The sequence below is a fragment of the Natator depressus genome, chromosome 15 (assembly GCF_965152275.1).
Source record: "Natator depressus isolate rNatDep1 chromosome 15, rNatDep2.hap1, whole genome shotgun sequence".
NCBI lineage: Eukaryota > Metazoa > Chordata > Testudines > Cheloniidae > Natator > Natator depressus.
In genome coordinates, this window is record NC_134248.1 from 20514571 (window position 1) to 20528903 (window position 14333).

Sequence of the window (14333 nt, forward strand, 5' to 3'; positions counted from 1 at the left end):
CATGAGTGCGTCAGCAAGTTGCCTTCAGTGTTTAGTATTTACAAAGTGGTACCATTCGTAGGCATGGATTGCACAGCGAGACAAGAGCCCCAATTCCCAAAGGAATGTCCGGGCCACTAATGAAAAAGCAATTAGCCCATGTCCCCATGGAGCACAGAATTCTTTGTTGTGATGACGTTTTACTCAGATGTGCACACTCATCTACAAAATTGGTGTTGAAGAGAAATTCTTGTAACAGGGGATGGGATCAGCCTAGGAAAGTAATGATTTATGTCAAAGCAACATAAAGGACCAGCAAACTACTGTCCAAAATTTTCCTCAGCATGATTGCTACCTTCTTGGTCTGTTCAATGTCTTTGCTACTACCCATCACCCAGGAAGCACAGGAGTTTGGGTTTTCACTAGAATTGCCTTAACTCTATCATATCTATGAAAACACACCAAGGGTTACAGATGCCTGATAATGAACAAAGCCGTCTGCCAGAAGTCTTTACTACCTTGTTCCAAATATACAGATTCTTTTGGAGAGATGTTTCCTTGAGCACAGTCTGACTAAGATTAATTTGCTTTTCAAATCAGCGGAAAGAGCGAATAGCAAAGTTTGATATTTTCAGGATACTGCATGGGGGGTTTCTTCATGTTCTTAAAGGCCTAAGATCTAGGGATTAGAAGGGTGCCCTACAGCTCTTCATGGCACCATCCCCTCATGTCCCTTGCCTCAAATCCTAAAGCGAGCACTTTTGGGGGCTGCGAATCCACACATGGTCAGAGTGTGGGAGGTGGTGGGTCGATTTGTTGCCCTTACGGGGAAACTACCAGGGGCTTTAACTTTTTCCACAGACACAACTCCCATCACTCCGTAACTCCCTTTTAAGGGGGCAGCTCCTGGTGGAAGCAGCTCTAGCAGCATGGCTCCACTGCCTGGCAGGCAGAGGCATAGGAGCTGCACCGATCTTGTGGAGAGAGGCACCCATTCCATGCGGGAGGGGGCTGCAAAGCCTGCTCCCCCCATGGAATGATTGCCTATATGCCATTTTCCTCTGCTGAGGCCCCCTACATGGAAACCCTGTGGGTGGGAGCCGTCAGGCTTTTAAGTACTGCCTTTTGAGCTGTACTTTCCTAACAAAACAACATTTCAGGCAGCTAATGGCTAGTTTGCTACTTAAAGAGCTTTTGCTGCTAAATAACAGGATGACTAAATAAATACAAATACACACACACTGAAAACACAAGTTAGCCTTGCTGTTATTCCCTAGGGTATTAATCCATTTCTCAAGTAGAATATTCAGTTGGCACTTTTTGCTGTTCTTTTGGGCTGAGCTGGATTTGGAATATTTTGCAAATTATTGTAAGAACACTACCCCAGTTCATTTATTCTCCCTCCATTTGGCTCGCTCTTTCTTTCTTCAAATATTTGAATCCACATAAGAATATAACTTGTCCTGCCAAGAATACTATCTAACAAATAAAAAGTTAGGGCCAAGTAGTTTTGCTCTAATTCACACTGGTGAGCAGTTACTCAGACGAATAGTGCCTCTGATGTCAAAATTCACCCCTGGCAGTAAGTGCTTCACCATCTTCCCCTTTGTATTTAATGCTGTCTTTGGGCATTAGTATAGGAGGACTTGATTATGCTGATTGCCTCACATGTCCTACACAGCAAGACAGCAAGTGCTGAGTCAACGAGGAAACAATTTGACGATTGGATTATTTCAGTCCTTCACCATTTGTGGGTTTCTCTACACTAGAAACACGACAGCGGTACAACTGCAGCATTGTACTGTAGACACTTACTAAAGCCACAGAAGGGCTCTAGTAAATCCATCTCTCCAAGAGGCAGAAGGTAGGTCAAGAGAATAATTCTTCTATCAACATGGTAATGTCTATACCTAGGCTTAGGTCAGTTTTAATTACATCACGCACGAAAAAAATGAACATGTTATGAAAACAAGCCCAGGACTCTTCCACCAACTCTGCCATAGCCGCAGCCACCCATCTACACTGTCACTTGCACATCCGTGCTTTCCTTTAACATGACAGAGAAATTCTCCACCTATCACTTGGGATTCTTTAGCTATGCCATTAATCTCATCATTAAGCTGTTGGTATCAGGCAATTTCTGCCATGTCAACATACCAACCTTGTAAAACTGAGACATGAGCTTTTTCACCTTGCCTGTTAGAGTCCTAGCAAGCACTTCCATCAATATTAACTTCCCTGTGACTTTTCACAGCACGTAGAATGAGTGGGAGTGGGGCTGGGCTACACTGCCCATGAAATGGCCTGATTCATCAGATCTCCTGACCACTCTCCAGCAGCCAAGCTCCAGCAGATGCCTGGCTGCAGCCCCACTGGCAGAGGGAAGCAGCGGAACCACCAACTGCCATCCCCCTTTGGGTGCAGCTGTAATGGCCAGTTTACCATGAGTGAATCAAGCCCTTTGTAGGCGCTTAAATGCTTGTAAAATGCCGTGAATATGGTGTATGTGCAGCTCTCCTCTTGGCTTGTGTCAATGCTCATTTGCAAATGCAATGGGTGGGAGGTTCTCTAGGTGCAGAAGCATTTGGGGGCATCTCACTGGAACTTTCCTTTTGCTATTCTAGCCCACTATGGTAAAGTCGATGCCCCCATTCTGCTGCTCCTCCAGGAAAATAATGGGGGCATGATTTTTGTGCTGTGCCTCCTCAGTGTGCACAGAAGGCACAGTTTGTGGGGGACACGTGTAGTTTGGCATTGCCAGTTGTTAGGCGGCTTATTCCTTCCCTGGTCCTTCTCTCATGAACAGAGAGCAACAATACCCGAAGTCCAAAGGTGCAAACAATTTGATGTTTATTGGGGTGAACTTCCAGCAAGCATGATTCCAGTTTCCTTCCTTAGTATTCTCCTTCCCAGCTCTGACACCACAGAGACTTACACCTGTGTCCCTGTTCCCATTCCTGCCCTTAGCCAAACATGATTCCAATTTCCTTACTCCCATTCCCTGTTCCCATTTCCCCCTTTAGCAAAACATGATTCCAATTTCCATCCTGCTCTCTCCTGCAAGTCCCCACCACAGACCCCTCGCTGGTGTCCATGCAGGAAAGGGGCATAGAGCTCTTGGACCACGGGCATTCCATGCCACTCAGCCCCTCTCCAACACTGAAAAGATGGCCCAGAATCTGGACTCATGACTTAAAAATCAAAGTAAGGCCTTTAACACAGAAGTGTGGTTACTCTACTCAATATAAAAAGAAAAGGAGGATTTGTGGCACCTTAGAGACTAACAAATTTATTTGAGCATAAGCTTTTGTGAGCTACAGCTCACGTCATCGGATGCATTCAGTGGAAAATACAGTGGGGAGATTTATATACATTGAGAACATGAAACAATGGCTGTTACCATACACACTGTAACGAGAGTGATCAGGTAAGGTGAGCTATTACCAGCAGGAGAGCCGGGGGGGAGTGGTGGAAACCTTTTGTAGTGATAATCAAGGTGGGCCATTTCCAGCAGTTGACAAGAACATGTGAGGAACAGCGGGGAGGATAAACATGGGGAAATAGTTTTACTTTGTGTAATGACCCATCCACTCCCAGTCTTTATTCAAGCCTAAGTTAATTGTATCCAGTTTGCAAATTAATTCCAATTCAGCAGTCTCTCGTTGGAGTCTGTTTTTGAAGTTTTTTTTGTTGAAGAATTGCAACTTTTAGGTCTGTAATCGAGTGACCAAAGAGATTGAAGTGTTCTCCGACTGGTTTTTGAATGTTATAATTCTTGATGTCTGATTTGTGTCCATTTATTCTTTTACATAGAGACTGTCCAGTTTGGCCAATGTACATGGCAAAGGGGCATTGCTGGCACATGATGGCATATATCACATTGGTAGATGTGTTTATTAATATGTTTATCTATTTCTCATTTGCATTATTGTCCTGATCCCACAATCCTACTACAGGAGTCAGAGAGGCCTCATTGATTACAGTATCAGAGGATGATGCTCTAGAGAGGTTTTCGGCCGAGTAATGCTCTCCTTAATCCCAGAAAACAACCCTGACTCCTCGAATAATCAAAGCGATTAAGCACCAGTTCACTGTAATTTAATGTGTGGGCATAATTAAACCGTTGTAATACATTCATGTATCAGTAACTGAGTCATGAACCTGCACTCTTCTCTGGAAAGATTAAAATCATTACAACCGAGAGATGTACCCAAAGCAGCCATCTGAACATAACAGGCCTGCTTTAACAAGACATTCTTTCACCAAGAGTTTAAACTGTAGTGCCTGATGTTCCATTCCAAAGTGGAAGGAACAGCCTGATTCTCACATCATTGTATAGTTCTAACACATGGTTACAGGGAAGGGGAATGTGCAGGCCATATGATACTGTCCCCAGAATTCTGCTGGTGGGAATAGCTCATCTAGTGATTTGTTACCCATTTCTGCAATGTGCTGAGTGCCCCCAAACCCCACTGACTGCAATGGGATTTGAGGGCACAGAGCCCCACGTTTGGAACACCCAGGCTTGGAAGGAACAATAGATTTGAATACTAGTAAAGGGACTCAGCCCTCTGAGGTGCAGAAAATCCATGCCCTGTAGTTTGCTCTGTGTGGGGATTGTTTTGATAAGACATTTAAAAGTCCAAGAGCTGTCCGTTCTGCACAGTCGTTAATGATCGCAGGTCACTTGTTCATAAGAGCAGAGGCTTGCTCCAGTAACTTTGCCCAAATTTCCCCACCATTGACTCTTTCAGAATTAAGAGCAATGTGGGGGCTGCTCTGATCTCCACCAGGTGGTAAGTGATCCCAAAGAACCATCCAACAGCTGCGGCTCTGGCCACACCAATAACTCTCCCCCTACACCACAGGGGGTTGCTTAGGATCCAGCTACATTACCTGGGGTATCCCTGGCTGGAGGGACAGGTCCAGTCTCTGATCCCTTTGCACTGCCAGAGTGGCACAAAGTGAGTAGAGCAGGGCAGAGAGTCTGGCCCATGAAATATAATAGGCATCCACTGTAAAAGTGGTTTGCAGGTATTTTCTTTCCATACCTGCCTCTCTCTCCTCGGATGTCAACATTGGCCAAGGAGGATTTCAATTGCTGTTCCACTTGACAGCGATAGCATTCATAATAAATGATGGCTCAACCATGCTCATTAATATCCTCTGCTTTGAATGTTTTTAATTAACTTTTACATTTACAATATTACTGTTTCCTCCAGCAGGCAACTATTTTGGCAAAGATTTTGTTTTGTTTATTGATCATAAATATTTACTTTGATTATTTGAATATGTATTTTAAAACACTGGATGGCTCAGGAGAGAAACATAGATCCATGCACCTCTAGAGTGTTAGTCACTATATAACCTGGGCTAGATTTGAACTAAGACTTGTTTCTGATGCTTGCTTAGTGGCTGAAGAAGCAGTTGTGAATAATAATGCTATATAGAACTTTTCACCACCAGTTCAGTAAACCACTAAATCTCTCTCTCTCATATTACTGTATGTTTCTTAGGCATTTCTGCAGGGCCTGTAGATGTAATTTCTGATTGTTGATTATCACAAGACTGTATTCTAGTGCTAATTTATAGCTATTATCTGAGATGCTTTGTATACAATGGTTCCCATTAAAATTCCAATAAATTCTCTTGCAAGTAGTTACTGTTACCATGGTATTTGCATTATTCCCTAGGTATTCACAATACTACAAATATGGAACACTGAATACTGCAATTATGTAATGTACATGCAAAGGCAAGGTTATAAAGATTTTAACGGCAGCCACCATAGTTTGATTTGAGTGTTACTATAGTAACAAAATAGTTTCTGGTTTTAAATTAATAAACTTTATTGCTTTAATAGCTGCATATAGTAGTATCTGTGATTTTCCTATAATTGATAAAAATAGCTATGCTCTTATTTGCAGTTTATTTCAAATACTGCATATTATGTTGTTTATAAATAAACCAGAGGGGGGAAAAAGAGACTTTACTAATACAGAACTTTTCATTTTTTAAATGTGTTGGTAACATGTATTTAAAAGATATATTATTGCTATTTTAATAACATAGGGCCTAACTATGCATCCATTACTCACACTGAAGATCATTATTCATGTGAGTAACTCATATGAGTAAGGCTCATACTACTGGTCCCATAAACACTAAAGACAATTTAATAACATAGTAACAATCCCATTGTTTTGAAGCTAGGCACCTAAATAACTTTGAGGATCTAGCTATGGAACTTCATACATAGAAATGAGCCATGAAGTTTGAATTTGGACCCAAGTCTCCACAAAGGAGGAGGAGCTTTGGATTCATCTTAGAGAGATGAACTTAAGCTGAGAAGTTTGGATCCAAATCTCACCAGCCTCAAAGTTTGAATGGGGTCAGAGTCCGTGTTCTAGGATCAGGCCGATCTGCAGACATGCCTAATTTTTCTAAGTGCAGCACTTAGAAAATGACTGGGCTTCACATATCCTGAATTCAGCTCTCAGGCTTCCTATGCAATGAACGGAGGGAGACAAGTACCTAAGTCTGGGTTTCACAAAAGCCAGCACACTGTGGGAGGTAGCTGCCTAAGCTAGCCCATGGAAGATGCCAAGAAGAGGGGGCATGTCCTAAGCCTCACTGCTATCAGGGAGTTTGGTGCCTAAGACTGGGCTGGAGGGACACACCTTCCTCTGCTTGGGAGTCTCAGCTGTGAAACCTCTCCTGGAGTCAGGAGGTACCTAAGGAATTTCTTGCAAGGTGGCAGTAGACCTCCCTCCAAACTTTTAGCCCAGTGGTTAGAAAAGCACTTGGGACGTGGGAGCTTCCTTCAAATCCCCGCTCTCCCTGGTGGGGAGAAGGGATTTGCCACCTCTCAGGTGACAGCCCTAACTGCTGGGCTATGCGATATTCTGATGTGAGGCTCCCCCAGGCTCTGTTCCATTTTGGATAAGAGTCATTGGTGCAAGGGGACTGGATCCTGGGTGAGTGCTCTGACCACCAGGCTATGGAGTCGTTCTCATGGTGGCACAGCTTCAATGGGAGAGGCTGAGGGAGCCCCCACATCGGACTATCCCATAACGCAGGAGTTATAGCAGTCCTCTGAGAGGTGGGAGAGCCCGGTTCAGTTCCCGGGTGCGTGCCTCCTGCTGCTCCTCCTCCTTCCCCATGCCCAGCCATTTTGGTGAGCTCAGGTGAGGGGACCAATGCGGTAAGCATGATCAGAGCATACCTCCCGGCTTGGGCCCCGCAGGGGAGTTAGTGGAGAAAGAGCTCTCTTCCCCTGGTTTGTGAGTCTCACTGGGGCTTAGGCATCCAGACACCAAAAGGTTTTGCACACGCGGCAAAAACTTAGGTGCCAAGTGAATTTAGGCACCTCCAGGGTTCAGCGGCAGCTGAGGAGTGGTTTTGTGAATACCAGTGTCTGGTTCTAGGATTCAGGCACCTAAAGTGGCAGTTAGGCGCCTAAGTCCCTTTGTGAATCTAGCCCATAGCATTCGATTGGAGGGACATAGGTACAATGGTACATTTAGACTACAGCAGGCTTTACTGGTAGTTTTCATGTAATTTTTCCCATTAGAATTTCAGTGGCTGGTGGCTGTTGCAGCTTAAGGCCTATCAGCATGAAGACATGCACTGGGGACTAGTGAAACGAGCCGTGTAGGAATCTGCTCACCTAAACAAATAGTAACATGTCAATCAAAGTACAATGAGGGCATTTGAATGAACAGAAAGAAAATAGCTCAGACAGGCACCATGCCATACCATCGACTTCAGTGGGGCTGCCCAATGTTACTGAGGATGGAATTTAGGCCTGTGCCTTCAAGTAAAACCGTACTGTGGGACTGAAACACATGTGCAATGAGAGGCTGGCAGCAGCAAGGGAGTATACATACCACAATTACAAACAATGCTGGGGCCGCAAAAGCCCAGATTGCGCCGTTCTTCAGTGAAAGCCAGCAACTGCAGGGAGAAGGCAGAATGGTTACTATCTACTCACTAGTGGAAGATCAAACATAAGGTCATTTAATTAGCAATGCACTTAATGAGAAAGAGAAGAAAGTATGGTACAGAATGGCTGAGAAATTCTAAAACAGGAAACATGGATGGAGCTAATTGCATCCTCTTGCTTCCCCCCACTCCTCCTACTCAAGGAGTCTCCGGCAGGATCTCTCTTGGATTTGTAAATTGCATAGGGAAGTCTGCCTGTAATTATCTGCTGTAGTGTGCTTCAAGATGGGGTGAAGGAGACACAGAGAGAGAATATCTAAGCTGTCCTTTCTGGCAACTGCACCGTGTAATATGGTGTTTATCAGAAGAGAGGATTCCCGTTGTCTTTGCAGCAAGAACAAAATCGAAGACTTCCTCTCTTGTTCTTCAGGCTGCTGGGGGATGAGGAAGGGATTGGGAAAGGGGATGACAACTTTCAGCTTAGTTCTTACATCTACAGTTTGGAATGGACAAAAACAGAACGAAGGAGTAATCCATTCATTTAACAAAAACCTGTATCATCCTGTAATGACTTAAACACATGAATTACCTTACCCATCAAAAAAACCGAGGAGTACTTTTGGCACCTTAGAGAATAACAAATTTATTTGGGCATAAATAGTCCAAATAGTTAGTCTCTAAGGTGCCACAAGTACTCCTCGTTTTGTTTTGTTTGCTTTTTTGCTGATACAGACTAACACGGCTACCACTCTGAAACCTTACCCATCGAAATGATCAGGCCCTATGGTATTCTCTCAGGTCAGTTTGCTTTTTCTGCTTACAATGCCCCATACTCCATGTTCAGAATTTTAATCCCCAAACCATCTCTAAATCTGTTTTACTAATTTGTTTAATCAGTCAATCATCTTTTCTCTTACTACAGACATTCCCAGCCTCTGCATTATTGGATCCTTCTGACAAAGCACAGCCAGAGGGGTTCTCAGAGCATGTGTAACACTGGTGGATGGAAACATTTATGTCCACATAGGGAAAGTCATACTGCCTAGGGGACTGCTGGGTGTGTAATATCGGGCCCTTGGGTAGGTTGTCAGCCATGGGGATTGAACCTGTGATCTTTTATTCTAAGCCCATGAGCCTCAACTGCCTGAGATAAAAGGCCCACCTCTGTTAGCCAAGGCTGTACCTGGCTAATCAAGCTCTATCTGTGGCTCAGCCAGCAGTAGAGGGGGCAGAGTGCTATGCTGAGCAGGTGTGATTTAGAAGTGGAGAGGGTTCAGAAGCAGCATTTACTACACCTTTTAAAAGATGCATCATTATCTCCAGCAATGGCCCCAATACTTCCTCACTGAATTAGATCCATATCTTTCCCTAAAAGCCAGAGGTAGTAACCCTCCCACCAAGCCCTGTAATTCCTGGAGGTAGATTGCTCTTCCTTCTCAAAATCCTGCTCCCCAATAAGATATATTTATAGAGAGCTTTTATGTCCTCCGGGGCATCTTCAGTCCTCCAATCCTGCCTCACTACTCCTCCTGTCCCTGCACATTAGATCGAAACAAAGAGTGACCTCCAAGCTGACTTGACACCAAGTATTTTGAGAGACAGGGTGGGTGAGGTTATATATTTTATTGGACCAACTTCTGCTGGTCAGAGAGACAAGTTTGGGAGCTTACACAGGGCTCCTCTTCAGGTCTGGGAAGGGTACCCCCAATGTCACACCAAAATGCAAGATGGAACAGACTGTTTAACATAAATAGTTAGCACATATTGTAAGGGACTGTTCAAGCTAGAGTGGCCCATTATCACCTCTGCAGTCATAGGCTACAACTACATTGCTTACACCAAAAAGAAAAGGAGGACTTGTGGCACCTTAGAGACTAACCAATTTATTTGAGCATGAGCTTTCGTGAGCTACAGCTCACTTCATCGTATGCATACTGTGGAAGCTGCAGAAGACATTATATACACACAGAGACCATGAAACAAAACAATACCTCCTCCCACCCCACTCTCCTGCTGGTAATAGCTTATCTAAAGTGATCATCAAGTTGGGCCATTTCCAGCACAAATCCAGGTTTTCTCACCCCCCGCCCCCCCCCCACACAAACTCACTCTCCTGCTGGTAATAGCCCATCTAAAGTGACCACTCTCTTCACAATGTGTATGATAATCAAGGTGGGCCATTTCCTGCACAAATCCAGGTTCTCTCACCCCCTCACGCCCCTCCAAAAACCACACACACAAACTCACTCTCCTGCTGGTAATAGCCTATCCAAAGTGACCACTCTCCTTACAACGTGCATGAAAATCAAGGTGGGACATTTCCAGCACAAATACAGGTTTTCTCACCCCCCCCCCTTTTTTCCAAAAAACACACACACACAAACTCACTCTCCTGCTGGTAATAGCTTATCCAAAGTGACCACTCTCCTTACAATGTGCATGATAATCAAGGTGGGCCATTTCCAGCACAAATCCAGGTTTTCTCACCCCCCCAACCCCATACACACACAAACTCACTCTCCTGCTGGTAATAGCTCATCCAAAGTAACCACTCTCCCTATAATGTGCATGATAATCAAGGTGGGCCAAATATTTTGGTTACTTTTGTTGCTCTCTGATCCGTGTTTAGTCAAAACTGGAGTTCAGATGTAACATACATGTTAAAAACAATAAAGATTACCTAGCATGAACTTCCACCATCACTATTGCCGGAGGCAGTATCTCTTTATGGAACAGAACACTATAATGTTGAGCAATCTCATAGAGAACTATTTGTGGGTGGCTGTTTCCTAACACATTTTAAATGCGGAAAAGTACATCAACAATAAAGACTAAGAGCAGGAGAGCTGGTTAGCTGTTTCAGTCCAAACAAAGAATCCTTGAGCAATTCAGTTTTATTAGTAAAATAAATATGCTCAAAACAAAAGTGAACATATATAAATACCCTTACATACGCATGTGTATTTATTACTATTATTGGTTGTATTACAGTAGTGCCCAAAGAGATGGATCCAAACCGGAACTCTAGATCTAAGAATCTCTTCCACCATCTCATCCCCAAACTCTGAGGAAGTTCACACTCAGCTCTGATTATGGATCTGAACTTTCAAAGTTGAGCCCATCCCTGGCAGATGTGCAAATAGCCTCAATATATAGACCTAATGTGCAATGCATAAGCGATAAATAGTGCTAGACACCCTCAATTCCCACTGAAGTCAATGGGAGTTGTTGGAGCCCAGAATCAGGCCCTGTGGGAAGATATTTAGCATTAGTCCTGCCCTCCCCTGATATCTTACTTGTTTTCATATTTTAAACAGAGGTAGATCTTTCTGTACTCACTTCTCATGTTCTCCATAATAGTCCATGGCTGAAGCTGCAGAGATGATGCAGATCACCAGTGGGCACCCTGCAAAATTCAGAGATGGCGACAGTGTCAAAACTGCACCTGATGCTTCCCTTCAGAAAACCACGTAAATTCAATCAGTGTGCCCAGAAGAAATCTTCACAGGCAGCAAACAGCTCACGTGTTTCAGAGTTACATGTGCCGTAGAGCCCTTTGTGCAGCTAAATTACACAGACAAGGTGACAGGTTTCAGAGTAACAGCCGTGTTAGTCTGTATTCGTAAAAAGAAAAAAGAAAAGGAGTACTTGTGGCACCTTAGAGACTAATCAGTTTATTTGAGCCTGAGCTTTCGTGAGCTACAGGTGAGTGACAAGGTGGGTGAGATAATATCTTTTATTGGACCAACTTCTGTTGGTGACACAGAGAAGCTTTCGAGCGTACACAGAGCTCTTCTTCAGGCTTATCTACTTCAGTCATACATGCCGAGTCAATGATCCTAATCCAAGCATCCAAAAATAGTCCTAGAAAACAGTCTCAAATCTCCAGGAGGGTTCACAATTAGCATGGAGATAGCCTAGAAATGTCAACACCCAGTTACTCTTTTGAGCATCACAAATGGGTAGGGAGAGAGAGAGTCTTGAATAAATTGGACCAAGTTAAGATCCCATTCAGATGCCCTCAGAGGGTATGTTTCCTAATATGAATGTATGAGAGATTTCTAGTGGGAGATGTATTTGCTTAAAGTAAATAAATTACATTTCCTATCATTACTGCCAGGAGGGAGGGAACACTTGACAACGTTACATAAGTATTATACAGATTCAGGCTACTGTGCTTCTGCCTTCAATGGTAACTGTGTGCAGCTGGCCCAGAGCATAATGACGTCTTGTTGTGTCACTTTAATAGTTTTCCAAGCGAGTAGTTAGAAAGGAAGCAAGGTTTCTGCTACCAACGGTTTTGAACAGGGTAAAGCAGGAACTCTTTACCTAGCAAAGGATTGTCTGTCAGGCCCCTATAGATGTCCCATGTAGCGAACAGAAAATGATGTGGAAATAGGGTGGCTTTTTAAATCATTTTATAGATTTAATAACTATACTCCTGCTAAAGAATAAGATGTACAAGATATTTTTTTAAAAAATACCATGGAAGGGAGATAATTCAGTAATAAAATCTATGGAGTTTTGCAGTAATTTCTACAAAACCTTTTAAAATTAATTTCCATAGAACCTTATTGGTTTCATCCCAATTAAATTCCATAGGATGTTTCCAGAAGGGCAAACCTGCAGTTTTAGGCAGAGGTGTTTCAATTCTTAAGTGATCATTGCCAGGAGCAATACATATTTATCAATGACAAAAATATTCAACAGCCAGCAAGTAAACGTGCTTGCTTCAGTGTTATACCAGAATAACTTCAGGGTGGAGTTACTCCTGAATTACATCAGTGCAAATGAGAGCAGAATCAGGCCCACGGTCTCCTAAGTGCCGCACTACAAAGTGAATTCTAAAGTCTAAAATACTGTCATAGACAGTCGTATTTTTAAACAATGGAAAACCCTGTTCACTAACATGTGATACCCAGAATAATCAATTGTACATGACCCTGATTCATCACATTTGAGTGCTTGGCTGAAACGAGGCCCATATCATCTTACCTAAGCCATACTCTTGACAACCCCTGAAAGACAAAAGCCCAGGTTTTTACTGTTTCAAATACAACTGACTAAGGGCACGTCTACACTGCACAGTTAAGCTGGCCATTTACCCAGATTTTAGTCCTAAGGCCTTCCCCTCTCCCCCCATGCCCAAAGAAAAATCACTGACCTGGGGTTGGAAGTGCCTGAAGACCAGGCTAGCTGACCCAGCTCGGGGACTCAGGAAGGATCTGGGGTCCACTTTAACTTGGGCTGAAACCCATCCACTTTGTAGTGGGGGCGTGTGGTGAATCAGTAGAGTGCTGATGGTCTTCCAATGCCCTTCCCACAGTTCCCCCAGAAGAAAAGGACAAATTCTCCCACAATTGACACAGCTGACCACAAAAGGAACCATAGAGCATCTCAACACAGAGAATATGAGGGATATGCTCACAGACACACACAGGCAAGTGTAGAAACATTGAGAACCCAGTAATGGGTATGGCTTTGTAGTGTGACTGCTCACGGCTAGGCTAGGCTAGGTACTCAAACTCAATAAACCCAATTAACTGAATGTATACACAGCCTAAGGGGGCAGAGTCAGTCTTTCTTTTCTGTGTTGGTATAGCACTTTGCACAATGAGGTCCTGGTCCAGGAATGGAGCTCCTAGGTGCTACGGTAATATAAATAACAATAAGAAGTTGCTTGGCACTGGCTAATAATCTTGTGGTATGAGTTTTCTTCCCAGGGCTAACAGCCTTCACATGTAGATAATCTGTCTCGTACACAAAAAGTACTTGTGCTTACTATCCCTCAGGATGCTAGCCTGAGGCAAATTTCAGATAGTCACAGGATTTAACTTGATTATTTATCCATTTTAATCTGCAACGAAGAAGAAAATTAAATACAGAGTTCCCTAGCAAGATAATAAAACGTATACAGATGAAGCATAGTGCAGTCATCTGGATAACAAGAACAGTTAATTCAATGAATGTAAAATGGTCTACAGCCTACAGTGCAGCATTTTTCTTCACTCTGCAGTAACAGGCTATTAAAAGATAGATGGGGGTGGAGGTTAGCATCTAAAATAAATTAGGATTTTGTTACCATGAAAGAAACATATTGTTCTCTGAAGAACCAACCATTTGAGACATTCTGTAAAGGTAGGAATCAAACATATTTAGCCTGATGAGGTCACAAGATTTGATCTGGCCTGGAACACTCCTATGGATAATATAGTACACGAAGATATTAAGGGTATTTGCTCAATCCTGGGCTTATGAGTAAAAACTGCAGATGAGCTGTTAGAGTCAGACAACATCTCATAATAGTTAATTCTAGGAACACAATAGCAAAAGTGCTAATGCAGTGCTAGTACTGCTATTTATCATCCATGTAAAAATGCCGGTTGTGCTTTTTTATACTGTATTTGATT

At 43.2% G+C, this 14333-nt stretch overlaps 1 protein-coding gene and 1 long non-coding RNA gene across 2 annotated transcripts in view; one reads left to right on the top strand and one right to left on the bottom strand.

The window, feature by feature from the left end:
* Window positions 1-14333, top strand: part of LOC141999408 (uncharacterized) — a 342290-nt gene that overhangs the window by 324431 nt on the left and 3526 nt on the right. The gene's annotated exons all lie outside the window — the stretch shown is intronic.
* Window positions 1-14333, bottom strand: part of ADGRD1 (adhesion G protein-coupled receptor D1) — a 250026-nt gene that overhangs the window by 48384 nt on the left and 187309 nt on the right. Inside the window, exons 20-21 of the mRNA XM_074972786.1 lie at window positions 11263-11329; window positions 7869-7935 (exon numbers count right to left, since the gene is read on the bottom strand). Coding sequence (XP_074828887.1) covers window positions 7869-7935; window positions 11263-11329 — 134 coding nt within the window. The remainder of the gene's footprint in view (window positions 1-7868; window positions 7936-11262; window positions 11330-14333) is intronic.